Here is a 26,297-nt window from a genome sequence, read left to right on the forward strand (position 1 = left end):
TAAATGTACAGTCACTGGCTTCATGGAAGACACCGTAATGTAGAAAGATGATGCATAAAATGAGGTTCAGAAAGAAGAGGCTAAGGAGGAAAAATGTGAACAGTCAGGAGCAGGGCCAGGAGTGAAGTGAACACCAGCGGCTTAGGTTCCTCCTGAAACGGTGGGTGGGGTTCTGATCCAGAGACTCACCAACCAGAAGAGAAGGCTGCAGGGTGGAGGCACCTCTAAGTTGAAAAAGCTGCTGCTGAGGAAGTGGAAAAGTTTGGGGAGTTGGAATCAGAGCCAGGAGAGAAGTGAGATCACTCTCCAAAAAGCTTTCCAGCTGTTTCTGAGTTCTTTCCACTACCATAGACTGAACTTTAGTTTAACTTTAGATCATAATCCATGAAAATCTCTTTGGGTTTCAGGTCATTCATCTGTAAAATGAGGAAACCTCTTCCAACCTGTAGTCTGTTGTTCTGTAATCATAAGATCATAATAGAGGGAGAGTTTTGGGCTCTGACACTTCCTAATTGTATGTCTGCAGGCCAGAGGATGCCTTTCTCAACTATAAAACAGGGGAACTAATACCTCCATTATCTTCATTTCATTATCCCACAGGGTTCTCGTGACAGGGTCAGTGCCAATTGCAAGGCACTCGCGAGACAGGAATTTAGAACTTTTGATTTAAGGAACTTCTAAACAAATTTTCTCTCATATTTTTAAAGATAATTTTAAAAAATCTTTGTTTTTATATCGCCTACATATCCAAATGTACTTCTCTAGTCTTCCTAGAAAACTAACACTATTTTATTTATAAAGCAACCATCAAACATTTTGTAAAAGCTGTGAGGGAAGCTAGGTGGCACAGTGGATAGAGCGTTGGTCTTGGAATCAGAAAGACAGGAATTCAAATCCAGCCTCTGACACTTACTAGCTGCATGACCTTGGGCAAATCATTTAACTCTGATTGCCTTGCACTAGGGGCCATCACCAGTCGTCCTGATCCATATCTGGCCACTGGACCCAGATGACTCTGGAGGAGAATGTGAGGCTGATGACTTAGCACATATCTAATTCATATTAGATGATCACTCATATCTAATTCATGTGTTTGTCAAGGCATCACCTCCCTGATGTCCTGGCCTTCTTCGAAAAAGAAAGGGGGCAGCTAGGTGCCGCAGTGGCTAGAGCACTGGCCCTGGAGTCAGGAGGGCATGAGTTCAAATCTGATCTCAGACACATAATAATTACCTAGCTATGTGGCCTTGGGCAAGCCACTTAACCCCACTGCCTTGTTAAAAAAAAAAAAAACAGAAAATGAATAATAGTGCTAAGTTCTGAGAATACAAAAAACCCAAAACAAAACAAAACAATCTCTGCCCTCAAAGAGCTCACATTCTAATATATATAGAACTGATCTTAGAAGATAGAATAAAAAATAATGTGTGTGTGTATGTATGCATATGTGTATGTTGGGGGGAAGGGAAGCAGTTCAGAAAAACTCACACATCAAAAAAAGTCTGACACTGTGTATAGTGTTCCACATCCATAAGTAAAGGTGCTTTTTTATTTCTCCATTTTGCTTCTTTGGGGTCAAGCTTGTTTATTATTATTTTGCATCAGTTTTCTCATGGTTTTTAAACTACCAATAGAGATCCACCCTCCAGGTGAGGCTCTGACTGTTCTTTCTGCCTTCTCCTGTAGCCCTCAGCTATCTCTCCCTTTTCTCTTTACCCTCTGCATCTCTCTACAGGTCCTAGAACAGACGCTGAGCCCATTGTGGGATGAGCTCCTAGTTTTTGAGCAGCTGATTATCGATGGGCGGAGAGAACAGCTTCCTATTGAGCCACCCTTGGTCACCATCAATGTCTTTGATTACAACAAGTTTGTGAGTGTGTGTGTGTGTGTGTGTGTGTGTGTGTGTGTGTCTATGCCCATGCCCATAAATTTGTCTGTCTCTCTACATTCCAGCCCAGCCCAGCCCAATTTACTACCACAGCCACCATCATCCCTGTTATTAGCTTTAATACTGATGCTTCTCCTATCTTCCTGATCTCTGATCCCTTCTATCTCCTGTCCTTTGTCAGAATCCTTAGCTCTTGGTCCTCCCTTACCCAATCACCAAGTCCCATTTCAAACCTGAGTTGCTCTCCCCATAGGGTCCCCCTGTTTTCCTGGGCCGAGCTCTGGCAGCTCCTCAGGTAAAGTTGATTGAGGAGCCCTACCAAGGACCGGAGCTACAATTCTTCCCCCTGACCAAGGGTCTCCAAGCTGCAGGGGAGCTCATTGCCACTTTTGAGCTCATTGAGCTGGATTACAGTGGAAGGCTTGAGGTAAGAGTGGGATCCTCAGATGCAGGTTTGTCACCCCTCCCTTTCTCTATTGTCCAACAGGATTCACAAAATTCAATTAACACCAATTTTAAAGTTCTAATTTTCAACGAATTAATTTGGTACTGTGCATTTTCCTGACTGAGCCAAGACATAATTATTACCAGTGTTCATAAGGAGAGACCAGGACTAAAGACAGGCAAGCAATAGATTCATAAAGTCTTCATTAGTGAGAAAGGGACCAGATCATGACTGAGCCACTCTAGGAAGCCATACTGCTAGGTGAGTAGGAACTCTGCATTGTCCTGTCCAAAGATAGCATTCTTTTCTAGAGGAATATGGTTTTTCTAGAGTTTATTTGTTATCAACATCTTATCTAACCAGAAGCTTTGGCAATGATTCTAATCTCCCTATAAGCACAATAAAAATAAGAAAAACATGGGATTTTTATTCCAAATTATATCCTTTGCTCTTTATTTCTCAGAGAAGGAGAAAAACATTATATGACAGGATTCCTGTCCTCATAGAATTATTAGAGGCATGAGACCCAGGTGACCATGCTGTATAATATTTTTACATGAGAAGACGAGAGAGGAGTAGACAGATGGAAAATCCAAGGTCAAGGGGCTTCTGAGCCAAGAATATGACTCCAGGGACACACATTCATCTATCCCTCACTTCCACCTCCAAAGCTCATATGTTTTGACAGGTCCCCTGGACACAATTCCCAAGTTATTCATTCCCTTCTTGACCCCTACCTTATATGCCTATATTCTGCCCCTTCCCCAGCCCTCAGTACCAGAAGATGTAGAGCCCCAGGATCTGGAATTTCTGCGTGACCCCACTTCTGGATATTTCCACCTACCTCCAGGAGTAAGACCCTTGCTCAAGGAGTTCCGAATTGAGGTACCTGGGACCCTATTGCCTCAGCTCTACCTGCTACCTCCCCTGGCCCTCTTTTCCATAGTCCCTCTTCATAAATCCAACTCCATTAGCAGATTCATTTTTACCAGTTTCCACCCTTCCATAGCTTCCCTAGAATTATGCCTTCTCTCCTTCATGGTATTACTCATCTCTCCCCCCTTTTCTCTCTCTCTCTCTCTCACACACATACACACACACACACTACATGCATACCCCACTTACACCCCACACATACACCCACATACACATTCACACACCACACACATATACCTCACACACACACACATACACACACACACACACACAGGTGCTGTTCTGGGGTCTTCGGGGGCTGGGCCGGGTCCATCTATTTGCAGTGGAGCAACCACAAGTCATGTTGGAAATTGGGGGCCAACGTGTGGAGTCTGAGATCCTGACAAGTTACCGAGAGAGCCCCAACTTCACAGAACTGATCAAGCATCTGACTGTGGTGAGAGGCCTGGGGAAAGAGGGAAGCATCTTTCTCCCTGGTTCTTGGAATTCCCCATACAAACACCTATAGAAAAGTCCTTGTGGTATAGGAGGTCTGCTTGGGTTCCTCTTTGCTTTGTCTTGGGTCACCAGTTCATAAAACCTCAGAATCTGCTGGGAGTCTCCTTAATGTCAGCCCATCTATTTCCCTTCCTAACTTAAGATCCCTCAGGTCCTCTAAATTCATAACCTGCTCCTTCTGTAGGTTATTAGAAAAGTCTTCATCTTTTTCTTTCATCCTTTCTTTCAATCTCTAAACTCCCTACACAAATACACATCCTGAGAAGAGTGATGCTTCTCAGTCCTCGTGACTTTTTATCCACCTTCCTTACTCCCCAGGAGCTCCCTGAGCAGCTGTATCTGCAGCCCCCACTCAGTATCCTTGTGGTCGAGCACCGGGCCTTTGGTCGCACCATTCTTGTGGGTTCTCACATTGTTCCCCATGTCCTCCAGTTTGCTCTCCAGGAGCCCACAGAACCCTCTGAAGAGGAGGGAGATAGGGGACTTCAAGGTGAGTGATCTTTACCTTCACAGAGCCTATGTCAAGACTGGCCAGGTCAGACTTGGATGCTATTCTGGGCCCCCTTCTTTCTTTATTCTAGAAGGTTGGTGCTTTGCAGACCCCGGGGGTACTTGGATCCTTCCCAGGGGTGGCTAGGTGGTGTAGTGGATAGAGCACCAGCCCTGGAGTCAGGAGTGCCTGAGTTCAAATCCAGCTTCAGACACTTAATAATTACCTAGCTGTGTGACCTTGGGCAAGCCACTTAACCCCATTGCCTTGAAAAAAAAAAACAACTAAAAAAAAAAAACATTTTCCCAGTGTCTTCCCAAGCTTAGCCTCCTTCTTCTTCAACTTGGCCTTCATAGGACACAGGCTGTATCTTTCTTTCTTTTTCTTCTTTCTTTGTTTATTTCTTTTTTGGTTATAGGATCCTGGTGTCACAAATTTGAAGCTGAAAGCTTCTACTAAAGATCTCTTTCCTTTAACTGTTATGAAAAACATCAACCGAATATAAAGAATCACAGAAACTCAAAGCTAGAAGGCTCAAAGAGCCATGTAGTCCAACCTGTATCTGCAGCTACAACATCTGAACAAGTGACTAATTCAACTTTCACTTAAAGACCTCCCAAATGTTGGGGAATTCTCTCACCCTTTGGGGAGAAGTAATTCTGTTACTGAGGGTCCAGTTGTGTTATTGTTGTTGCTACTCAGTCATTTCAGTTGTGTCTGAGTCCTTGTGATTCCATTTTGGGGTTTTCTTGGCAGAAATACTGGAGTGGTTAGCCACTTCCTTCTCCAACTCACTTTACAGATGAGGAAACTGAGGCAAACTAGGTTAAGTGACTTGCCCAAGGTCGCACAGATATCTGAGTCTGAGGTCAGATTTCAACTCAGGAAGAGGAATCTTCCTGATTCCAGGTCTGCACTCTATCCACTTCAACATCTAGCTACCCCATCTACAACATGACTGTGGATTAAAGATAGGAGACCAGGGGCAGCTAGGTGGTGCAGTGGATAGACCACCAGCCCTGCAGTTGGGAGGACCTGAGTTCAAATATGGCCACAGATACTAATTACCTAGCTGTGTGGCCTTGGGCAAGTTGCTTAAGGGAGTTTTGCCTTGCAAAAATAAAAACAAAACACATAAAAAAAAGATAGGAAACCAAGTTGAATTTAAAGGGATTCATTGGCACCTTAAGGAATTTGTTCTTACTGATAGCTGATCTGTGTTTGTGGAATACAGATTTGTTTTTTCTAATTCACTAACCCACTTAGAGTGCACAGCCAATCAATAGCATTCTGTAGCACCTTAGGATAGAAAAATTGACAGGGTAGAAAAATGGACAGGGTAGAGAAAGAGGAGGATAAGTCAAGGGAGAAAAGTTTAGTATTTGGAATGCAACTGCCTGGATTTATTATCAGAGCAAAAAGAAATTCAAGATCAGCAGACAATGGGAAGAGTCTAAATATTTTTACAATCATGAAAGCAGTGTCTCCTGTCTGGAGACAGCAAGCATTGGCTGCAACGGTGGCTAAGACCATATGCTTCAACAACATCCTTACATAAGGGTTGGAGACTTTCTAATATTTGACCACCAGCTGGTTGGGAGATTTCCAGGTTGTTAATCCATCCAGATGTGCAAAATAATTTAGGTCCTATCTTTCTTCCACATGTGACAGCAAACACATTAACTTTTTTTTTTTTTAGGTTTTTGCAAGGCAAACAAGGTTAAGTGGCTTGCCCAAGGCCACTCAGCTATGTAATTATTAAGTGTATGAGATCAGATTTGAACCCAGGTACTCTTGACTCCAGGGCCGGTGCTTTATCCACTACGCCACCTAGCTGCCCTCATTAACTCTTAATGTAACCCATTTTATTTCTGGATAACTCAGGTCATTTTATTTTTTTTTTCTTTACAACAAAATGAGGTCTACTTCTTTGCAACTTCCAGCTACAGTTTTTAGTTCTGCCTCTGGCACAAGGAGGACAAATCTAATCCTTTATTTTGAGACATCCTGGGAATGTTAAACAAAAAAAGTCAAAGTAGCATTAAAAAAGTGATTGTGACTGATACTGTAGACAAATGTATACTTTAATTTACCAAGGCAATTCACAACTCCAGAACCAGAGGATCTCAGTGTCTTTCAAGGGAGGGTTCTCATGAACTTCTTTATAGACTATGGTGAAGGTGATAAAAGAATTATTCTGATGTTCAGCTTGTCTTACTCCCAATAGGGCAAAGTATTTCAAGCCCATGGGTCCATTCTGCTAGACTAGATGGAGGGGCTGCTAGTTCACCTGAGCAAGGTGCTTGGCTGCACTGACAAGCCACTTTTCTGAGCTGGACAAGTCACTTGACCACTGGGCTCATCTCAGGGAGTAGTTTTGTTGATTCAGTATCGTCTCTGGGCTTACTCTTGGATGACCAGTTGTGGTCTTCACTTCAGTCATGATTTCAGTAAGGTGCCCTTTTCAATTAGAATGTTACTATGGTCTTCAGTTAGGGAAGAGACCTTTAGTGAAGGAACGGTTTCTGCCTCCCTTGGAGCCTCAGTTCTGAAATATATCACCTCCAAATAAGAAGTCTATCCTTTGTCACTTAACAATCCCAAAGCTAGTTCTCTCTGCCAAGGTCTTCCACTGGAGATGGCTCTGGATATGAGGCATTCTGGGTTAAGTGATCTATTCAGGCCAATGGACCCAGATGGCTCCAGAGGAGAAAGTAAGACTGGTGACTTTGCATACACCGCCCCCCCCCTTACTTAAATCCAGTTCACTTGAATGTCATGGTATTACCTCCCTGATGTCATGGTCCTTTTTGAGAACAAAGGACAAACAACAATTCCACCTAGTTTATGAAAATCTGTCCCAGGCCCATCAGTTACACTTGCCAGGCTCGTTTTGGGGTGTCTTGCAGATGAGGCACAAAGGCAGAGATGAAACTCCAGAGGCAAGTTTGTTGTCTTTTATCTCCTCTTCACATGTAATGGAGCAATACAAGCCTCTTGTTGTTCAGTCCCAACTCTTCATGACCCCATTTGGGGTTTTCTTGGCAAGGATCTGGTTTGCCATTTCCTTCTCTGGCTCGTTTTATCTTATTTTATTTTCTTTCATTTTCACTTAATAAATTATTTATATTTCCAATTACATACAATGGTAGTTTTTGCCAATCATTTTTTTTGTCAAGGCCTTGAGTTTTACACTTTCCCTCTCTCCCTCCTTCCCCCATGCCCTCAACAGAAAGCAATCTGATATATAGGCTTTACCTTTGAATATAAACATAGAAATTGAACGTATTAGGAGAGAAGAATCAGATCCAAATGGAAGAAAGATTGCAAAAATTACATAATACCTAATCTCCAGCTCATTTTAAAGATGATGAAGCTGAGGCAAAAAAGAGTGAAATGACTTAGCCAGGACCACACAATTTGTAGACATCTGGGGCCAAATTTGAATTCCCAGAGAGAATGGACTCCTCCAGGCTCAGCACTATGTGCACTCTGGCGCCACCTAGTGGTCTTTTAAGCCTCAGTCCCTCCTTAAGTGAGGAATACTCTTTTTTTTTTTTCTTTCTTAAATTAAAAAGAAAGCCTTCTTCAGCATTTCAATATTTCTGTCTTTTTGTCTCTTGCAAACTCCCTGGGCTTTCCCCCTTATACCTTCAATATCTTTTTTGCTATCTTTTAATTTCTTCGTCAAATCCTTCTCAGGATTATGCCAACTTTTCTCATTTATCCTCCATAACTTGCTCTTTCTTCTATCAATGTTCTTTTTGAAATCTGAATTAGTGAGGGGCGGCTAGGTGGTACAGTGGATAGAACACCAGCCCTGGAATCAGGAGGACCTGAGTTCAAATTTGACCCCAGACACTTAGTAATTACCTACCTGTGTAACTCTAGGCCTTGCAAAAAAAAAAAAATTAATCTAAGTTAGTCACTGACTTTCCCCTGTGGCTTTATCTGCCTCTTTCTAGAACTCTTTTCTTCCTCCTTGTGAGCATTCATGTCTGTGTCTTCAGAATTTTATTCTTGAGTACTTCCTGTCCCTCCTGAGCTGTCTTTCTCCATGGGCCTTGTTCTTTCTCTGAATCCTTTTGATATCTACTCTCCCCAAATCTAGGGGGTGTCTATGGATTACCCTGCTTTTTTTGTCTTCCCGGTCATGAATTCTGAGCCTCATGTTTTCTATTAACAACAGATTCTTCCTTTTATTAATTATTTATTTGTCACCACAAAAAGAGCTGTTACAATTATCAGGTGGAGAATTACAATTCTCTTTTGCCGCTTCTGCCTTATGAAGACTAAAATTTTCATTAAAGCAAGTAAAATGTAGCAGCTGTTCAACTTTTGGCAGGAAGAGAGAGAAACAGACACACACACACACAAAGTGAGACAGAGAGACACAGAGAGACAAGGAAGAGACCCGAAGAGAACTAGGAGAGACACATACAGAGGCAGAGAAATACAGATCTAGAGAAGAGAGAGGAAGAAAGACAGATTTAGAAAGAGAAAAAGAGAGGAACACACACACACACACACACACACACACACACACACACACACACACACACACAAACACGGTGCTGTTTTCTTCTGCTTCTTAAAATCTGCTCAGGTCAAGTAGATTTACCTTTTCATAGTGATCAGGAAAGAAAGACAAACGTCTCCAAAGATACACCAAGTCCAATTTTAGGGTTTTCCAATTTACTTAAACAAAAGAAATGTTAATATGTAGAGGAACTTGGAAATGTTCTGTCTTGCTGAAACTCTAAAGGTCTTTTTGATTTAACCCAGAATCTAGGATCAACTAAGGGGTATTTCTTTTGATTAAAAAATGGACTTTTTCTCTTTATCCTCTACCTCCAAGACAGTGGCACTTCTACCTTTTTATGACATGGTTATCTTTGGTCATCCTGAGACCCTATTGACCCTTTTTTTCAGCATAATGATTTTAATTGCATAAAATAGAATATAGGGCTACAAAGGTAACCAATTATTATTATTATTATTATTATTATTATTATTTTTAATTTTTACAAGGCAAATGGGGTTAAGCGGCTTGCCCAAGGCCACACAGCTAGGTAATTATTAAGTGTCTGAGGTCAGATTTGAACCCAGGTACTCCTGACTCTAGGGCTGGTGCTCTATCTACTGGGCCACCCAGCTGCCCTGGTAACCAATTATTTTGAAATATAATTATAATTTTTTTTAAAGTTCACAGGTCCCTGGTTGAGTCCCTGCACTGTCTTACCTGGTGATATTATCAGCTTTATGCAGATCATTCTCAGATCTATATATTCAACATTAATATGTTTCCTGAAATATAATCCCATACCTCCCATTGCCTTTTAGTCTGGAACTGGATGTCCCATAGATATCTTAAATTCACCATGTCTGAAATAGAACTCATCTTCCTCTTCTCAACTCTCCCATTACTGTTAAAGGCAACATCATTTCCCCAGTCACTCAGGCTCAATATATTAACATGTGTCATCTTTGAGATGTCATTCATATGTTTTAGAAGCAAGATCCTCAAGTCCCCTGTTATTGTTGTTAGCTTTTGTGTCAAACTCTTACTAACTATTCTTGCCTGCTGTTCTGGGGGGGATCTCAGGCACCACAGGTGACTCAGTGTCATTCTACCTTTCTCACCTTCTGAAACTAGCTTTATCAAACTATCTTAGACAAACAGAAGAAATTTATGAGGCCCTAGTACAAACTGCTGTCCCCAGTAAGAGGGTCTCATACAAAGATCCAATTACCAATCAAGTTGTACCTCTTCTGACCTTTTGTGTCTTATTTCCATCACTAATCCTTCAGATCTGGTCATAGTACCTGTACCATTTGTTTATAAATTCATTGGGGGGCAGCTAGGTGGTGCAGTGGATAAAGCACCAGCCCTGAAGTCAGGAGTACCTGGGTTCAAATCCGGCCTCAGACACTTAATAATTACCTAGCTGTGTGGCCTTGGGCAAGCCGCTTAACCCCATTTGCCTTGCAAAAAAAAAACTAACTAAAAAAAAATAAATTCATTGGGATACCCAAGGGTTCCTATTTAAAGTTATAGAATGTCAATAGCTTGAAAAACATCCAACCCAACTCCCCCATTTCACAGATGAGAAAACTGAGCTCCACCAAGGGAAGTGATACTCTTATGCTCACATTAAATGGCTTAAATGGGATATTTTTTAGACAAGCCGAATTTTAGTTAAGTTTTCTTTAAAACACAAACATTTTTTATTCCTTTTTTTTAGTTCTAAATTTTCTCTCTTGCTCTCTTCTCTCCCCCACCCTATGGCAAGAAAATCAAAACAATAGCAAATATGTAGCCATGCACATGTATTAGCAATGTACCAAAAAGAAAGAATGGAAAAAGATAGGGGAAAAAATATTCTTCAATCTGCACTCTGAGTCCATCAGTTCTCTATCTGGAGGTGGAGAGCATGTTCCTTCTGAATCCTTTGGAACTGTGATTAGTCATTATCTTGATTAGATAGTCCTTTTTATTTTATTTCATATTTTTATTTTCAGTTCTAAATTCCCTCTTTTTATTCCTTCTCACACCTATTACAAAGGCAAGAAATACGAAACTCATTATACATATGAAGTCATGCAAAATGAAACATATTTTCACATTAGTTATGTAGTGAAAAAAGAAAATAAAGAAAAAACTGCTTCAGTTTGCATTCTTATGCCATCATCTTCCATCTGGAGATAGCATTTTTCATAATGAGTCCTTTGGAACTGTTGTTAGTCATTATTTTGATCAAAATTACAGTCTTTCAAAGCTGATTATCTTTACAATTTTATGATTACTGTGTAGATTGTCCTTCTGGTTCTGTTTATTTTTGTCTATAAGAGTTCATAGTCTTCCTTTCTTTTGGAGACGTAATCAGGGTTGTTACTTGCCCAGGATCACCCAGTATGTGTCTGATGTTGGATCTGAACTCAGGTCCTCCCCTGGTCTGGTGCTCTATCCATTGTGACACCTAGCTGCCCCTTCTCAGGTTTTTCTAAAACCATCCCTTTCATCATTTTTTTATAATAATTTTACATCACATTCACATACCATAATTTATTCATCCATTCCCCATTTGATGAGCATCCATTCAATTTGCAATTCTTTGTCACCACAAAAAGAGCTTTGTGAGTCTTTTCCTTTTCCTTTGATCTCCTTGGGGCATAGCCCTAGTCATGGTATTGTTCTAAACAGGGATTTAAACATAGATTTCCTACTTCCAAGTCCAGTACTTTTTTTTTTTGACAATCAGCACTTACTAAATTTTACAGTTTATTCATCTCTGTCCAAGACATGGAAGATTATGGTCCCTCTTCACCCCTTAGGCACCATAAGAATCACTTTACCTTGAAAAAAAAAAACAACAAAACTACCTTATCATGGAAACTTGACCAAAGACCTTGTTATCTTCCTTCTCTCTATTCCCCCTCTCCCTGCCCCCCAGGACGGAAATATCTGGATCCCCCTTTGGTACTGGAGCCTCTTGGAGCTGGGACATCTCTGCTGACTGTAAGAAGGAACCCTGTGGGGGGAGGAATGGAAGGAGAAGGATCAGTCCCAAAGTGGGAAGAGTAGACAGAAGGAACTCATTCCCCTTTCTCTCCCAGAGGCCCCTTAGGAAGCTGCCTCGGGGCAGCATCTTGGAGAAAGGGCAACAGCTACAAGAAGATGTACCTGAGCTCGATGAGTTGGATTGGTGGTCTAAGTACTATGCTTCCCTGCAGGAGCTTGGGGACCAAGTAGGGCATGAACTAAGACAGGGAGGGGTCTATGATGGAAGAAGGGCAAGTGGGAGCCAGAGGATAACTAGGGTATGTAAGAGGGGTCACTTGTCCCCCCATATGTTTTCAGATGACCATGGAAGAGGATGACAATGAAGATAATGAATATTCAGGTGAGGGACCCTTGGGCATCTCTCATTAAATGTCTCATAATCTTGACATCTCTGACCAGACTATTTCTATTTTATCAGATGTTTTGAACCCCTTTTCTGCAGACATGGAGGTTCAAGATGGGGCCAAGATTAAAGCTGAGGTGTCTGTATCGCAGAAAAAATCAATTGCCACTCTAAAGGTGCTAGGAGCTCTGATGGGGTTGGGTTGGGGCAGGGCTGGAGCACCTAGACTGGACTGTAAGGTACTAGTCTATATGAGTCTCTTGGCTGGGTGAGGCTCTGGGCTGAGATTGGAATCCCACAGATCTACAGTTCACCTCTGGAGGATGAATTTGACCAATTTGAGGACTGGCTGCATGTGTTCCCCCTGTACCGAGGCCGTGGGGGTCGTGATGGGGATGGAGATGAAGATGGACCTGGATATCCCATGGGCAAGTTCAAGGTGCCAGAGTTGTGTACAGGAGGGGAAGGGAAGAAGACTAAGGGAAGAGAAAGAGAAAGGGAAGGAGAGAACACTTTGTCCAAGTGTTAGTGATAGGCTTCTTTATTGTTCTCAGGGCTCCTTCCTCATTTATCCTGAGTCAAAGTCTCTCTCTGAGCCCCGAATTTCTCAAGGGATACCCCAGAACCGCCCCATCAAGCTGCTTGTTCGTGTGTATGTTGTAAAGGTAAGCTTTCTCTGGTAAATCCCTTCTGTTCTCTTACCTCTCCTCCATAAACCTCTGACCCTCATCCTGTGTCTCTGGTTGTGATCCTCCATTTCTGACTTTTGATTTGATCAGAACTTGTTATTCCTGATCCCCTAACCTTCCTGAACAACTCTTTAGGCCACCAGTCTGGCCCCTGCAGACCCCAATGGCAAAGCAGACCCATATGTGGTCGTGAGTGCGGGCCGGGAACGCAAAGACACTAAGGAGCGCTATATTCCCAAGCAGCTGAACCCTATCTTTGGAGAGTGAGTGAGACAACAGACTGCCAAGGATCTGATGGGGCTGGGCCCAGTTGGGAATGCATACATGGAGCCCATCTCTGGCCGTGCTGGGAAGGGAACATCCCAACCGGCAGAGGCTCTGGAGCTCAGTCAGACATCCCATCTCTTCCCCTTGCCCAGAGTCCTGGAGCTAAATATCTCCCTCCCTGCTGAGACTGAGCTCACAGTAGCTGTATTTGACCATGACCTTGTGGGCTCTGATGACCTCATTGGAGAGACCCGGATTGACCTGGAGAATCGGTTTTACAGCCACCACCGAGCTAATTGTGGGCTGGCTTCCCGCTATGACAGGTAAGTTCAGGGCTTTGATAGGAGCGAGCGCTAGATGATCTTGTAGGGAGCCATTATACAGAGGGAGGAACATGGTTGCATTGATTTTCCAGACTTGTGTTAAATATTCTAGGCTGAGTTGCCTCGGTTCTCCCCGGCAGTGCTCCAAGCACCCACTTTCCATATCCTTTTATGAGGGATGCTGTTCTTTGTTCACCTTTGTTTTACTTAATGCTGGCCTACATTATGTCCCTATCAGACATGCTTGTAGCTGTATTAAAGTCCTTGTCAAGTCCCATGTCTACATTCCATTTTCTCAGGTTAAAGTCACATTTGCCTTCCATGTCTGTGTCCTGTGTCCACAGGGAAGGCTACAATGCATGGCGGGATGCCTTCAAACCTTCTCAGGTGCTGGCCAGCCTGTGTCAGCGCAGTGGTCTCCCTGCTCCCGAGTACCGCCCTGGAGAAGTCAAAGTGGGCAGCAAACTCTTCCAGGTAGCCCTGGAGGCCACCTCTGCAGGTAAAATATGCACACACCTGACCTGGAGGGAGGGAAGTGGCAGAAGCCCATCTGGGTGGTCTGTTTTATTCGTGTACCATCCTGGCCAGGTGAGAGGGGTCAAGAAGCCAACACCAAAGACTTTGAGGAAGAGCAGGCCCTATCTGTGCTGCTTCGATGGAGGGAGATGCCCCAACATGGCTGTTCCCTGGTGCCTGAACACGTGGAGACCCGGCCCCTTTACCACCCCAGCAGTCCAGGTCTGCTTCAGGTGAGGTGCTTACCCATCTTCTACTTAGCACATGAGGTGTCTCTTCTCTCCTTCTGCAACAGGGACCAGTTTGGGGAGGGGGGAATTAAATGGGGAACTCAACCCTGATTTTTGACACCCCCCTAGGGTTTCTTGCATATGTGGGTAGACATTTTTCCCAATGATGTGCCAGCCCCACCCCCTGTGGACATCAAGCCACGACAACCAATCAGGTAATGGAAATAGTACCTATCCCCCCATTCTTCCCTATGGCCCCCAGTGTCTGACCTCCCCGTATCTCTGCCAAAGCTCTGGAGTTAGATTTGAGCTTGTCATCTCTCTGTGCCCCAGTATTTCCATCTGGAAAATAAGGGGGTTGAACTTGGAGGTCTCTGAAGTCCCTTCTAACTCTGGGATCCCATGATTCCATTTGACATAGCTTATAGAAGAGGCAGAAATAGACAGGCACACATATAGAGAGGAAAAGTTTTTAACACACTCGTCACCTACTATGGCCTTAAAAGAAATACAAAATTCAGAGAAGATGAAACCCCTGATCTTATGAAGCTTTTAATCAGATAGAGATAGATGGGAAAACAGACAGACTAAAGGAGACATAATGTAGCTATTGTCCTATAACCATGGTAAGGCCACCCAGGCAGGTGGAGTCCTAGATGACTCTATTAAACATCTAACTCTCATTTTTTGGGCATAGAGTAATAAGATGAAGGGAGCTAGGAACAAGACCAGATCAAATTTGACCAATGTGGTTTCCCCTATAGGCAGGAGCCCAGGCACGCAGTAATCATGAAACCCACCTCACCTAGACAAGGTTCACCTGGAGATAGAGTATAGAGGATTTGGGGAGCTGGGTCTGTTGGACATGAGGCAGAGGGAATTGAGGGCAGAGTACCGATCATGAAGCTTCTGTGGGATAGAAGGAATACTTTGTTCAACCCTCTTCCCTCACACACAGCTATGAACTCCGAGTTATCATCTGGAATACTGAGGATGTGGTCCTGGATGATGTGAATCCCCTCACTGGGGAAATGTCCAGCGACATCTATGTGAAGAGGTGGGAGACCCCAAGGCAATGTAGGCTGGAGTGGGGGGTCAAAGTCCAAGGCCAGAGTGGGCTGGGAGAATCATGCTGAGCTCAGACAGATGTGATGCCCTGACTTTAAGAGCTGATCAGGGCCTCTGAAAATGGCATCTTCTTATGCCCTTGACCATCCCCCTTTCCCATCCCCCAGCTGGGTGAAGGGTTTGGAATCTGACAAGCAGGAGACAGACGTCCACTTCAACTCGCTGACAGGCGAGGGCAACTTTAATTGGCGATTTGTGTTCCGCTTCGACTACCTGCCCACTGAGCAGGAGGTGAGCGTCAAAAGAAAACCTAGCCCCTTCGCCCTGGAGGAGGCCGAATTCCGACAGCCAGCTGTCCTGGTCCTGCAGGTCTGGGATTATGACCGAATCTCTGCCAACGACTTCCTGGGTATCAACCATAACTATTTTTATTTTTGCAAGGCAATAGGAGTTAAGTGATTTGCCCAAGGTCACACAGCTAGGTAATTATTAAATGAGTGAGGTGGGCTTTGAACTCAAGTCCTCCTGACTCCAGGGCTGGGACTCTGTTCACTGTGCCACCTAGTCATCCTTAACTTTTGACCCTTGTCTACCCCACAACCTTTGATCCTATGACCCCCAAATCTTCTTGCCTTGGTTCTGACCTCATGTCCATTTACTTCTATTACCCCATCTTGTCAATGTTTGTCAGTTTGATACAACTGAACAACAGAAATCGGTTAGCTTGACCTTGATCCTACTAGTTTTTGAGTTGATTGTGAACTCTGAGTCCTGAGTGACCCAAGCTCTGTTGCCTCTCCCCCTTCCCTCCCACCACCCCAGGGTCCCTGGAGCTACAGCTCCCAAACATGGTTCGGGGTGCCAGAGAGTCAAACCTATGCACCATTCGCCAGGCCCATGACAGGGCCAGCCCCCACAGCAGTCTCTTCCGCTCACGGCGCATGCGTGGATGGTGGCCATTTGTCAAGCTTCGTGAGCCTGAGGACCTGGAACGTGAGAAGCATGAAGCTGAGCGCAGTGGGAGGAAGAGGAAGAGGAGGAGGAAGGCCAAGCCAGAGGATGTGGAATTCATTGACTCCAGTGGAAATGTCTACATCTTGACGGTGTGTAGTTGAAGAAGGGTATGGAGGACAGGGGACAGGACAAGAGTTTTCATTCTCTTTCTTACCCTATGCCACCTAGGGGAAGGTGGAGGCCGAGTTTGAACTATTGACTGTGGAGGAAGCTGAGAAACATCCTGTGGGAAAGGGGAGGAAGGAGCCCGAGGCCCTGGAGAAGCCCAAGTGAGTATGGTTAGGCTGGAAAGAGTTTGGTTGTGTGTGATCTCATGGAAATGCTGGGAGGAAGACATACTGGGGGCAATCAGGAGGTAGCCCAAGATCTCAACTATTACTGTCATCTCTCCCCAGCCGCCCTAAAACCTCCTTCAACTGGTTTGTGAATCCACTGAAAACCTTTGTGTTCTTCATATGGCGCCGATACTGGCATATCCTTGTGCTGCTGCTGCTCCTGGCCCTTCTCACCATCTTCCTCCTCCTAGTCTTCTACACCATTCCTGGTCAGATTAGTGAGGTCATTTTCCGCCCCCTCCACTGATTCCCCAGCCACACCCTTCAAAGTTTATTTTTTAAACTCAAGTAAAAAATTATGCAGGCTGAGTCTTGAGTCACAAGAACAAAATTCAAGTTACAGAATAAAATCTATCAGTTAAATCTTATCAATTGTAGAGTGTTTAATCTTTGTGCTGCAGACCTGCCTAGAAAATGAGTGTTTCTACAAATAGTTTTAATTACAATTAGTCACCAAATGAGGCATTTGTGGAATCAGCTTTAAAAGAATATCTCAAGAGAACCACCAACAGTCCTGGTGTGCCAAGAGAGTACTGAGGCAGGCATCTTGTGAAGCCATGTTAGCCCAGTCTTTCAGCAACCAGACTAGGGATTCCAGGCCCTCTGAATGGGTTATTTCTACCTTGTCTTACTTTTCCTTAGTTATCAAAGGCCAATGCAACTGGGACAGACTTGAGGGAAGAGTGAACTTTGTAAACACTAGGAGAGTGGCAGGTGCAGCCAATTCTCAGTTGTCTCAAATGCTGCTTCCTTCCCATTAGGGAGATCTGGTTCATCTCTTCACTCCCTTTTAAGATGTTGCAGTGGAGAAGTTTGAAGAAATGGAGTAGCAGAGGGACACTAGACTGAATTCCAGGGAGCTGAGAGAGAAGTCCCAAGACTATTATCACAGAGAGATGAAGCCCCACCATTGTTCCTGGTCTGAGAGCGGAGGTGTATGTGGAATTTAGCTTATGGAGTTTTAGTTCTCCTGCACTGAGGGAGAGGGGTCACAGTTATAAGTGGAGATTAGATAACTAACATGATGAGAATATATTCTCTGGGAACTGATCCTTTTAATCTTAGGCCCAACCAGGGATTTGGGGAAAGGGGGAGGAATGCTCAAGGTTGCATATATATATCCAAAAAGTCCCTGAAATGTGTGTTAGGGGGTGGAGGGGGGGAGTGAGGAAAGACATCTCACCTGCCAGTATCCACCCTCATTCCAGGTAATTAAAAAAGAGAGCATGGAGATAATTTATTTCTACAGACAATTCATTTTTAGCTACACAAAAAGAAAAGTAGAAAAAATAATTTACAAGACAATAGAAAAATTTAAAAAAATTATTTCTATTTTTTTTGAAATACAATTTGGTGCCTGATATTTGGGAAATTCATTTTCAAACAAACAAGCTGAAGTTAAGTCCTTGACTTTAAGAAGACTGTAGTAGACTCAGGAAGGTCTACAAAGTTGTCCCATCTTGTTTATGCTCATCGATTCCCTTTGTTCTTCATTTACTCCATGCTGGGAAGACAGCATCATGTCAGGTGTATATACAGCAGCAACCTCTGCAGCGTTCTTTTGTCTCTTTCTTACTTTTCTCTGGGAAAGTTTGATTTCTCAGCTTTGCTGGGAAGTGGGCTATATGCAGGTGAATGGAGATCCTAGAGAAGTCAGTGAAGGGCTAAGTTGAAGTGACAAGTCTGCACCTGGCATCAGAGATGGCCAGAAGTTCCAATCCTTCTCTTGCCCAAATTTCCAAATTTTCTCTTTCCCCTCCCTTCTCCTCAGCTTCTTTGAGGCAAAGCACAAGAGGGGAAAGGCATTTGAACTCCAAGTCAGAAGTCTGGAGCTTTTTACTGCCTTGGCTTCCTACAACTGCTTCCTTTTTCCCTTGAAGTTCCTCTCCCAAGAACATCCCAATAAAAGAATTAAGGTAGACATTTTCTGGAAAAAGGAGTATCTATCCCCTTTAATTCCCCTAATCCATACTGTGAACAAGGGTGAAAGGATCCCACTTCTCGCTAATGCCCCATACTAGTAGCTGGTCTCAGCTACTCTTCCAAGCTCAGTTCCTCCCTCAGCTGCTGGAAGGAACTGCGTGTAGCCAGGGAGAGGTGAAATTTAAGAAACCAGTACCTCTGGTAAGGGGTTCACATTGCTCTGACCCTGGAACATAATTCCAGTACAGGGAAGAGCAGGGTTACGTGGAAATATAAGAAAAAAGACTCAGAGGTCTTTTTTGAGACACAGGAGCAGAATGAGAGTTGAGGTAAAGGATTATGGGGATGAGAAGAGAGCAGGAGACACACTTAGACCTCAATACCATCACAACACACATTTTACCAACTCTTGGGGGAATGGGGTGGGGTCAAAAGGGCAGAGCAGGTCTTATAGTTTTGAGGACAGCATTCACAAAGGGGTTCTTCACAACAAGGAAGTCAAAAACTGGGAGACAGATGGCCCCAAGTAAGACAGAGTTGGGGCATGCAGCTCCTGTGACTATGTTGTCTTCCCTAATTCAATTTTCTTCTGGATGGCTCGAGCAGAGTGATATATCACGGAGTCAATGAGTCCAGCAACTGCAGAAGAGGCCAAGTTCATTACCAGGTGGTAATCAAGTCCTTCCCACAATTGTGAAGTCCCAACTCTCCCCGCTCCATGTTCCCACCCCCCCAAGTTTAGGGACAAACACCTAAGGTCTAGAGAAGCGCTGTTCCACTCTAGAGAAGACCAGGCTCACCTGTGAACATGCCTCCAATGATGGCGCAAACACCAGTGAGGAAGTGGGTGAAGGACCTAGACAGGGGAGTAACCAGTGTGGGTTGCTAGGAGGACAAGGAGAGAGACCAACTATGACCTGTGCCCCTTCCCCCTCCCTCCCCTCCTCACCTGTGCTTCTCTGTCAGTTTGACCATCATGGGTGAGAGTTCATACAGCACAAAGACTCCAGGAAGCCCCTGATCCCCAATCAGCCCATTGGCAACTTTCTCATGTCTTGTCACAGAGAACTGATTTGTCCTCAGCACCTGGGGTCAGCAGGGGAGGAAAGGAGCAGTGACAAGGAGAAGAGGTGGCAAGGGTATATTTGTTCAACTCAGTAGTCAGTTTGTCAGTCAACTAGCATTTAAGAGTCTTCTATGTGTCAGCTACTATGCCAAGGGCTGAGGATACAAAGAAAGGGGAAAAAAACCAGTCCCTGCTCTCAAGGAGCTCTCAGTCTAATGGTCCAAAAGATGCCTTCTAACAGGCAGATGGAGCCCAGGATAGAGGAAGGAAAGGAATAAGGTGGTAGAGTTGGGGGATTGGGGACTCTGACTTACCTCCCCATTCACTTTCATATAGACTGTGGGCACTACCTTCACAAAGTACTGGAACATCATGGAGGCTGTGAGAAGAACAGAGGCTCAAGGGTAGGGCAACAATTGAGACAAGCCTGTTGGCTATATACATATGAATATCTTTGGCCAACCCCCTTTGCCCCAAGAGGAAACCTAGAATGGGCTCCCAAGCCAATCCGTCCTTGGTACCTTGGGGAGCAGTGATATTGGTATCATCCAGTGGGTTCACAATTCCTGGATAATCTTCCCCAAAAGACAGACGTCGTATGTAGTGAGTCATGTTGATCTGGAGATCAAACATAATGTTCTCATCATATAAAGGGGTAATCCCAAGTCAGAGGAGACCAACAGCATGAGAGAGGGAGCTCCAGTAATCTACCCATCATACATAGTAGCCAGCCTCCTGACTACCCCACCCTGACATGATCCATCAGAGTTCTGGGAAGAGCTGGGAAAAGCTGATTGGTTCCATTTATTCCAGTGAACTTGGGGATCTAGGATTCACTAGAATCAGCAACAAGGAGGTAGAGGGAGTTGGGAGGTTCTTTTTCCCCTTCCCAGGGGAATCAGTCCTTAAAAGTCCTAAAAATCTAGATCCCTGGTCAGGCTCTGGGGAGGTGGTTACCATCTAAGTTTGGTACCTACATTGTCTAGGCCAAAGCTCTGCAGGTCATGAACTAGAAAAAAAGAGAAACATGGACATGGTTAAGCTAGAACTTGGTATTCTTTCTCACTCTCTTCCCCAGGAGTATCACCTTCCCATCCTTTCTATAGTCCCTTCATTCCCTAATCCATGATTTCCCAAACCCCTTTCCAGCCTCACTATGTGGCTCCTGGAGCTCCTATGAAGGGTAACTGAGCTGTAGTGACCTATTTCCTAGGGTCACTTCAAAGGCAAAGTTTCTTAGAAAAGTCTTTCACATTCTACCTTCCTTTGTATAAGTTCAGAAGTTCATAGGTTTGGACCTTTCATTATTGGATCAAATGACTGATTATGGGATCAAAGGCTTAAAAGGGACCTGAAGATACCCTCCAATCTATTTCCTCAGAACCCTCCAGACTAACATATCTGTTGCCAGGCCTAGGTTCTTTTTTAATTGTTCTAGCCCCATTCTCTCAAGTTTTAGAGATCCCTTGCCTTAATCATACATACTTTTTTTCAACTGCTAAAGACCTAGCTCCATCTTAATCTCTGGAAAGAAAAGGTGCAGACACCCTCCAATCCCCAATTCCTGCAGCAAGACTGCTTAAAGCAACACCCTCACCCTGATTGGGAGTGAGGGGAGTTAAGAGTTTGGCCACTTACTCTCCACAGCATGGACTGCAGCATGGAAGGGAAAAGGGAAAGAAGAGAAGAATGAGATCCAGTTTTATAATGTCTGAGAAACAGGTGAGGTTTGTATGTGTGAGAACATCAGCCACCAAAGATCCTGGGTGCTCAGCTTTGGGTCCTGAGTCCCATCCCAGGTCCTAGCGTTGGGCAGAGGTAGTGTTGGACAGCTTAGAAAGACTCTGGAAACCTCCTACCTGGTTCAAAGACTTGTGATGGGGCAAGACATGGAATAGGCATCAGCTTAATCAGCCCCTTTCCCCTTTCAGATGCCAGCATCTTCCCATCCCAGGTATATAGGCCATAACCCCATTTCCAGAGCTAGGGAGGGAGTAGGGGAACTAACTTAGTACCTGATTAAGGTAAAGTCTGACTTTAGGACAACCCCATCCCCACCTTCCCATACCATGTGGTTTTGCTAAAAGACATGTTAAATTCGAGCTCTGTTTCACCCTCCTGGGTGTTGATTAAACAAGGAGGTTCCCTATGCTGGCCTCTAACTTGGACTCTGGTGATTCTTTGGGACATTAGGCATGGGGACTTTGAATAAAGCTCCCTCCTTATAATCTTGCTGGGACCCTGGGGAAGAGACACTTGCAGAAATTAGAGAAGCTAACTAGAGGTTAACATTAACTGAATAACTGTCCCCAGCCTGCCCCCAGTCATAAGCCTAAAGCTAAGTCACTTCCAAAGCATTTTCCCCCAAGTAGGAATTAGGGATAGTATCTGAGACAGAAAAAAACAGAGGCAAAGCAGTTGAAGTGTTATGTTTATAAAGTATGTGCATGTGTGTGGGGATGGGGGAGAGATAGGGAGTAGGAGTTTTATAAACAAATGCCTAACTATATTTTCTAAGTCTTCACTTACCATGCACATGTGACTGTTGGAAACTCTTCCCAGGGGCAAAGTGAAAGTTCCCAGCCACCTACAAGAAATATTCCCTGGTTCCATTCCTTCAGAAATTCTGCTCTTCCCCACTTCTGGCTATGGTAAAACCCTCTTCCCTATCACCTGGACCATCTTTGACTCCTCTTCCCTTTCCCACCTCTGATTAATCACTAATTCTAAGTAACAGTACTTCCAAGATTTCACTTACATCCACTCCTTCTCCCGACTCCTATAATAGTCTAGTTTGGTCAGGGTATAGTGGGGAGTGGGAGAATGGCAGCAAGTCTTGAATGCTAAGAAAAGGAATATGAACTTTACTCAGTGGGAGATGTTGAACCATAGGATGTTATTAAGTAGAAGAATAATGTGAACAGATGATTCTCCTTCACATATTTTATACTCTGGTAAATTCAACTAATCTCTAAATAATGATTGTCAAACTGAATTGCATTTAATAAATCAAGTTCAAACTCTATAAACTAGCATTCAAGGCCTTACAGTAAAATATCAAGTTACTTTTTTAGCTATCTCCCAATATTTTCTTCTTTTATATAATGAACTCCCCATAGTTATACAAACACATCAGCTAATTTCCTGTCTCCATGAATTACTCACACTTTCCTCTTTTCTCAGAATACATCTCTCACTTCCCATATCTTCATCATTCCTCAAGGCCCACCTCAAATAACCTCCTCCTCCATGAAACCTTCACTCCTATCTACTCTTTATTATTATATTTATTGTGGGATCCTTAAGTGTAGAAACTAAGACTTCTTGATCACATGGTAAGTGATCAGGCAATATCTGTGAAGCAGAAGGATTGTCTCCTTTGGAAGGCACCATGCCTTGCAGAAATTTTTTACACCTAAGGAAATTTACTCAGACCTCATCTCAGAGCTTTCTCCTCTTTCTTTCTGGCTCTATGACATGGCCTGAGCCTAACCTTGTTGACTTCTAGGAAGCCATACACCTGGCAGCCTTCATTCTTCTGTTCTTGCATCTTTTGGCTGAAGCCTTCACGTCGACACTGCTCAATGGTGTCTGGGTTCTTGAAGGCCCAACCCCTTCGTCGGTATGCTTCCCGTACATCTTCACATGTATTACAGCACCTAGAGAGGAGGGATGGGGAAGACAGAGCACAGCTCAGTGTTGGGAAGGGAGTAGGCCCAGATCTGAACCCACAGAAATGCAACAAAGCCCTGGCCCAAGTTCACCTCGGTGGCTGATACTCACTTGCTATCCTCAGACTCAGCACCATAGCAGCTCTCACAGCGCTCAGGATCCAAGGAGCTGGGGTCAAACACCTTTTCCTCTTTTTTCCCCAGCTCTAAGGATAAGCAGAGTCCAGGGCATTAGCTAGGATTAGAGGCAGGCCCAGGTGACAGAAAGGACAGACTCAGCTGCCACAAAGTGGGTTTCTGACAGAAGCATGGTCAGGGCAGGGAATCAATGGTAGAAGTCTTCTAATGGGCTCAAGAGGCAGCAGGGCTAGCAGTAAACTAAGAGTTCCCACCACAGGAATCCCAGAGAGGCAATAGGCAGCCAGACCCTAAATAACATCCTCAAAAAAGACGGACAAGTTGGAAGAGCTAAGGAGTTAGGGTCAGGGTCAGGCCAGGAAGCAAGTGTAGTGTGGAAAGAACCCTGCACAAGTAGGTAGAATAGTGGTTCTAGTTCCACTTGTGTTATTAATTAGCTTTGTGACCTTGGGTCCTAGGTCATTTAATTTCTCTGGGCCTTGGGAGTCTTATCCATAAAATACATTAGAGGCAAGTCTCATGAACCTTCAGCTCTAGAATCTGATTCTGTGCTTCTACACCCACTCCAAAGAGAGGACCCTAGCCTGAACTGGGATTCCCTGGAATTCACTGGGACTGTCTCTCTTGTTACCATGACGCTCTGCTTCTGTGGTTACAGGGTGACCATCCTTGTCCAAACGCTGTTTGTACAGGTTGTGCTCCACATCCAACTGCTGCTCCCCAGCTACATCCATAGCATCAATACTCAGATCTAGAACCAGGATATTTAGATCTTAGACTAGTCTCTATGTTACCAATGGCTGGTCCTACTTGCAAAGAAAGAGGGGAATGGATGGGGCACTGATGCTGTATCCTCATCTTCCTTTCTCTTTCTCCCAAAACATTTTTCTCAGCATGCAAAGAAAATACCGAAGCATCTCTATCAGTATGAGAGTTGGAGGAGAACGAAGCTCCTGACTGATCGTTATCAGTGGGTTGTGGGGTGGGGAAAGTTCATAAGAAGTTGGAATCATCGAGCACTTACAGGCACAGGGCATGTGTGGGAAGAAAATATCAATGTTGATCTTCAGTTTGTCACCCCGGGACTTGTCAACGTAGAGTTCAGGATGGACCTGCGGGTGAGGATAGCTGCCTCAGTCTGGAGGGCAGCCACCATCAGTCCTTTCCTAACCTCCCAAGCACACTTTTCTTTAAATCTCTCCCTAATCTACCTCTCTCTGCCATTGTGCAAAGAACTCAATTCCAACCAAATTCTTTGTAAATGTCCTCGGTCTCCTTTCATCTCTCAAACACTTAGCTACGAGGCGTCCCCCACCCGACGCCACAGTGTGCCCTTGGCACCCTCACCCCTCACCCACAGCCCCCTGCCACAACCCGCGGCACTCCTACCCTTTCAGTGCAACAGGTCTCCCACTGTCCCTCCTCTAAATTCCACACAGGGCTCCCTCCGATGCCAACGGCCTCACCAGCCGATGGGCTCCCACCCCTCCCCTACAGCACCCCCACCTCTGGGGCTCCGTTCCCCGAGGGCCGCTCCTCTCCGTGCCCCCGCCCCTGGTCGCCGCTGAACCCCCCAGGGCCCCTCTCGCACTGCCCCCAGCCCCGCGCCCCGGGGGGGCACGTCGCCACCGCAGCGGGCGCTCCCTGATGACGTCCTCGCCCCGCCCCCGGGCGCCGCGGGGCCGGGGACTCACCTCGGCCGTAAGGTAATACTGCAGTTCGGACAGGAAGAGCAGCAGCATGAGCAGCCCGCTGATGATGGTCACTGCGGGGCCGGGGACCACAGGTTAGCAAGGCCCTCTCCCTTCACCAACCAGGCCGGCAGCGGGCCTGCCGCGGAGGGGGGAACGAGGGGCCGAGGGGAGGGGCGCGGGGAGACACCCCCAACCCCCGGCCCGGCCCGGCCCCGGCCCCCGCGCCCCTTCCCTACCCGTGGCCCCGCCGCATGTCTTGACCCGGAAGTCCTCTAGGGTCTTTGGGTACGCGTCGAACTGCTTCAGCTTCCCCAGCGCCTCCATGGGGACCTGCCGGAAAGGGAAAGTCAGGGGACCTGCCCACGGCCGCTCACTTCCGGGGTTGGACCCCGCCCCCCTTCGCTCTGCAACGCATGCGTGGCCCCGCCCCTCAGCTCCCGGCTGTTCCGCTCCGCTCGCGTTCCCCCCCCGGCGGTTTCTTCTGCGCAGGCGCAGATTTTCCGCCGAGGGACCTCGAGGCGGATGGCCCAAGCCCACCCAGAGCTAGGCTTCCCGCTGCGCTTCCGGATCTTCCCCACTGTCTTCCGTAGAGCTAATCCGCATGACCAATGGTGTTGGGTTTTTTTTTTTTAAAAGAAATACATTGAAAAAGACAATGATTAGGGGCGGCTAGGTGTCGCACTGGATAGAGCATCAGCCTTGGAGTCAGGAGTACCCGGGTTCAAATCCGGTCTCAGACACTTAATCATTACCTAGCTGTGTGGCCTGGGGCGAGCCACTTAACCCTGTTGCCTTGCAAAAAAACCTAAAAAAAAAGACAATGATTAACTCTTGTGAGTTTCCTACTTCATGAAAGGATACATTGAAGGTATCTTCTGGCTCTTCATTTTCCTTAATGTACTTTTTTGTGTGTTGTGCTTTCTATTTAACTTTGTTTTAGTTTCTTTGTATATTGTTTTCTTTTTCTTTCTTTTATTTTACTTTTTGCAAGGCTATGGGGTTAAGTAGCTCGCCCCAGGCCACACAGCTAGGTAATGATTAAGTGTCTGAGACCGGATTTGAACTCGGGTACTGCTGACTCCAGGGCTGGTGTTCTATCCACTGTGCCACCTAGCTGCCCCTGTATATTGTTTTCTTGACTCTGCTTACTTCATTCTGCCTGCTTCATATAGAGCTTAGCATCCTTCTTGTTTGTTTTT

General features: G+C 45.1%; 2 protein-coding genes and 1 long non-coding RNA gene across 6 annotated transcripts in view; 2 read left to right on the forward strand and 1 right to left on the reverse strand.

Annotated features, from left to right (window-relative positions):
• The window catches only part of LOC141505844 (fer-1-like protein 4), a 30,853-nt gene extending 13,902 nt beyond the window's left edge, over window positions 1-16,951 (forward strand). Inside the window, exons 25-44 of the mRNA XM_074212074.1 lie at window positions 1,736-1,870; window positions 2,142-2,315; window positions 3,102-3,218; window positions 3,544-3,705; window positions 4,086-4,257; window positions 11,712-11,776; window positions 11,875-12,055; window positions 12,240-12,340; window positions 12,466-12,603; window positions 12,719-12,829; window positions 12,989-13,116; window positions 13,273-13,443; window positions 13,788-13,942; window positions 14,032-14,192; window positions 14,319-14,404; window positions 15,148-15,246; window positions 15,425-15,666; window positions 16,080-16,360; window positions 16,440-16,540; window positions 16,667-16,951. Coding sequence (XP_074068175.1) covers window positions 1,736-1,870; window positions 2,142-2,315; window positions 3,102-3,218; window positions 3,544-3,705; window positions 4,086-4,257; window positions 11,712-11,776; window positions 11,875-12,055; window positions 12,240-12,340; window positions 12,466-12,603; window positions 12,719-12,829; window positions 12,989-13,116; window positions 13,273-13,443; window positions 13,788-13,942; window positions 14,032-14,192; window positions 14,319-14,404; window positions 15,148-15,246; window positions 15,425-15,666; window positions 16,080-16,360; window positions 16,440-16,540; window positions 16,667-16,853 — 2,967 coding nt within the window. The 3' untranslated portion in view covers window positions 16,854-16,951. The remainder of the gene's footprint in view (window positions 1-1,735; window positions 1,871-2,141; window positions 2,316-3,101; window positions 3,219-3,543; window positions 3,706-4,085; window positions 4,258-11,711; window positions 11,777-11,874; window positions 12,056-12,239; window positions 12,341-12,465; window positions 12,604-12,718; window positions 12,830-12,988; window positions 13,117-13,272; window positions 13,444-13,787; window positions 13,943-14,031; window positions 14,193-14,318; window positions 14,405-15,147; window positions 15,247-15,424; window positions 15,667-16,079; window positions 16,361-16,439; window positions 16,541-16,666) is intronic.
• Window positions 16,952-17,915: 964 nt separating this feature from the next.
• Window positions 17,916-25,470, reverse strand: ERGIC3 (ERGIC and golgi 3). Its single transcript, XM_074212073.1, has 13 exons — window positions 25,335-25,470; window positions 25,099-25,169; window positions 24,429-24,516; window positions 24,036-24,155; window positions 23,379-23,472; window positions 23,089-23,254; window positions 22,125-22,182; window positions 20,573-20,604; window positions 20,117-20,213; window positions 19,910-19,974; window positions 19,479-19,615; window positions 19,330-19,385; window positions 17,916-19,168 (listed from the first exon to the last, which is right to left on the reverse strand). Exons 1-13 carry the CDS (start codon window positions 25,420-25,422, stop codon window positions 19,089-19,091), a joined length of 1,152 nt encoding a protein of 383 aa, XP_074068174.1. The 5' UTR covers window positions 25,423-25,470; the 3' UTR covers window positions 17,916-19,088.
• Window positions 19,486-24,664, forward strand: LOC141505845 (uncharacterized). 4 transcript variants are annotated; one of them, XR_012473710.1, is made up of 3 exons: window positions 19,486-19,668; window positions 21,100-21,317; window positions 24,298-24,664. It is a non-coding gene; the product is annotated as an uncharacterized LOC141505845 (long non-coding RNA). The 4 variants fall into 4 exon arrangements; XR_012473709.1 differs by having other exon boundaries at window positions 21,243-21,317; XR_012473711.1 differs by lacking the exon at window positions 19,486-19,668 and adding an exon at window positions 19,871-19,999.
• Window positions 25,471-26,297: the final 827 nt, after the last annotated feature.

Source organism: Macrotis lagotis, chromosome 1 (genome assembly GCF_037893015.1).
Source record: "Macrotis lagotis isolate mMagLag1 chromosome 1, bilby.v1.9.chrom.fasta, whole genome shotgun sequence".
NCBI lineage: Eukaryota > Metazoa > Chordata > Mammalia > Peramelemorphia > Peramelidae > Macrotis > Macrotis lagotis.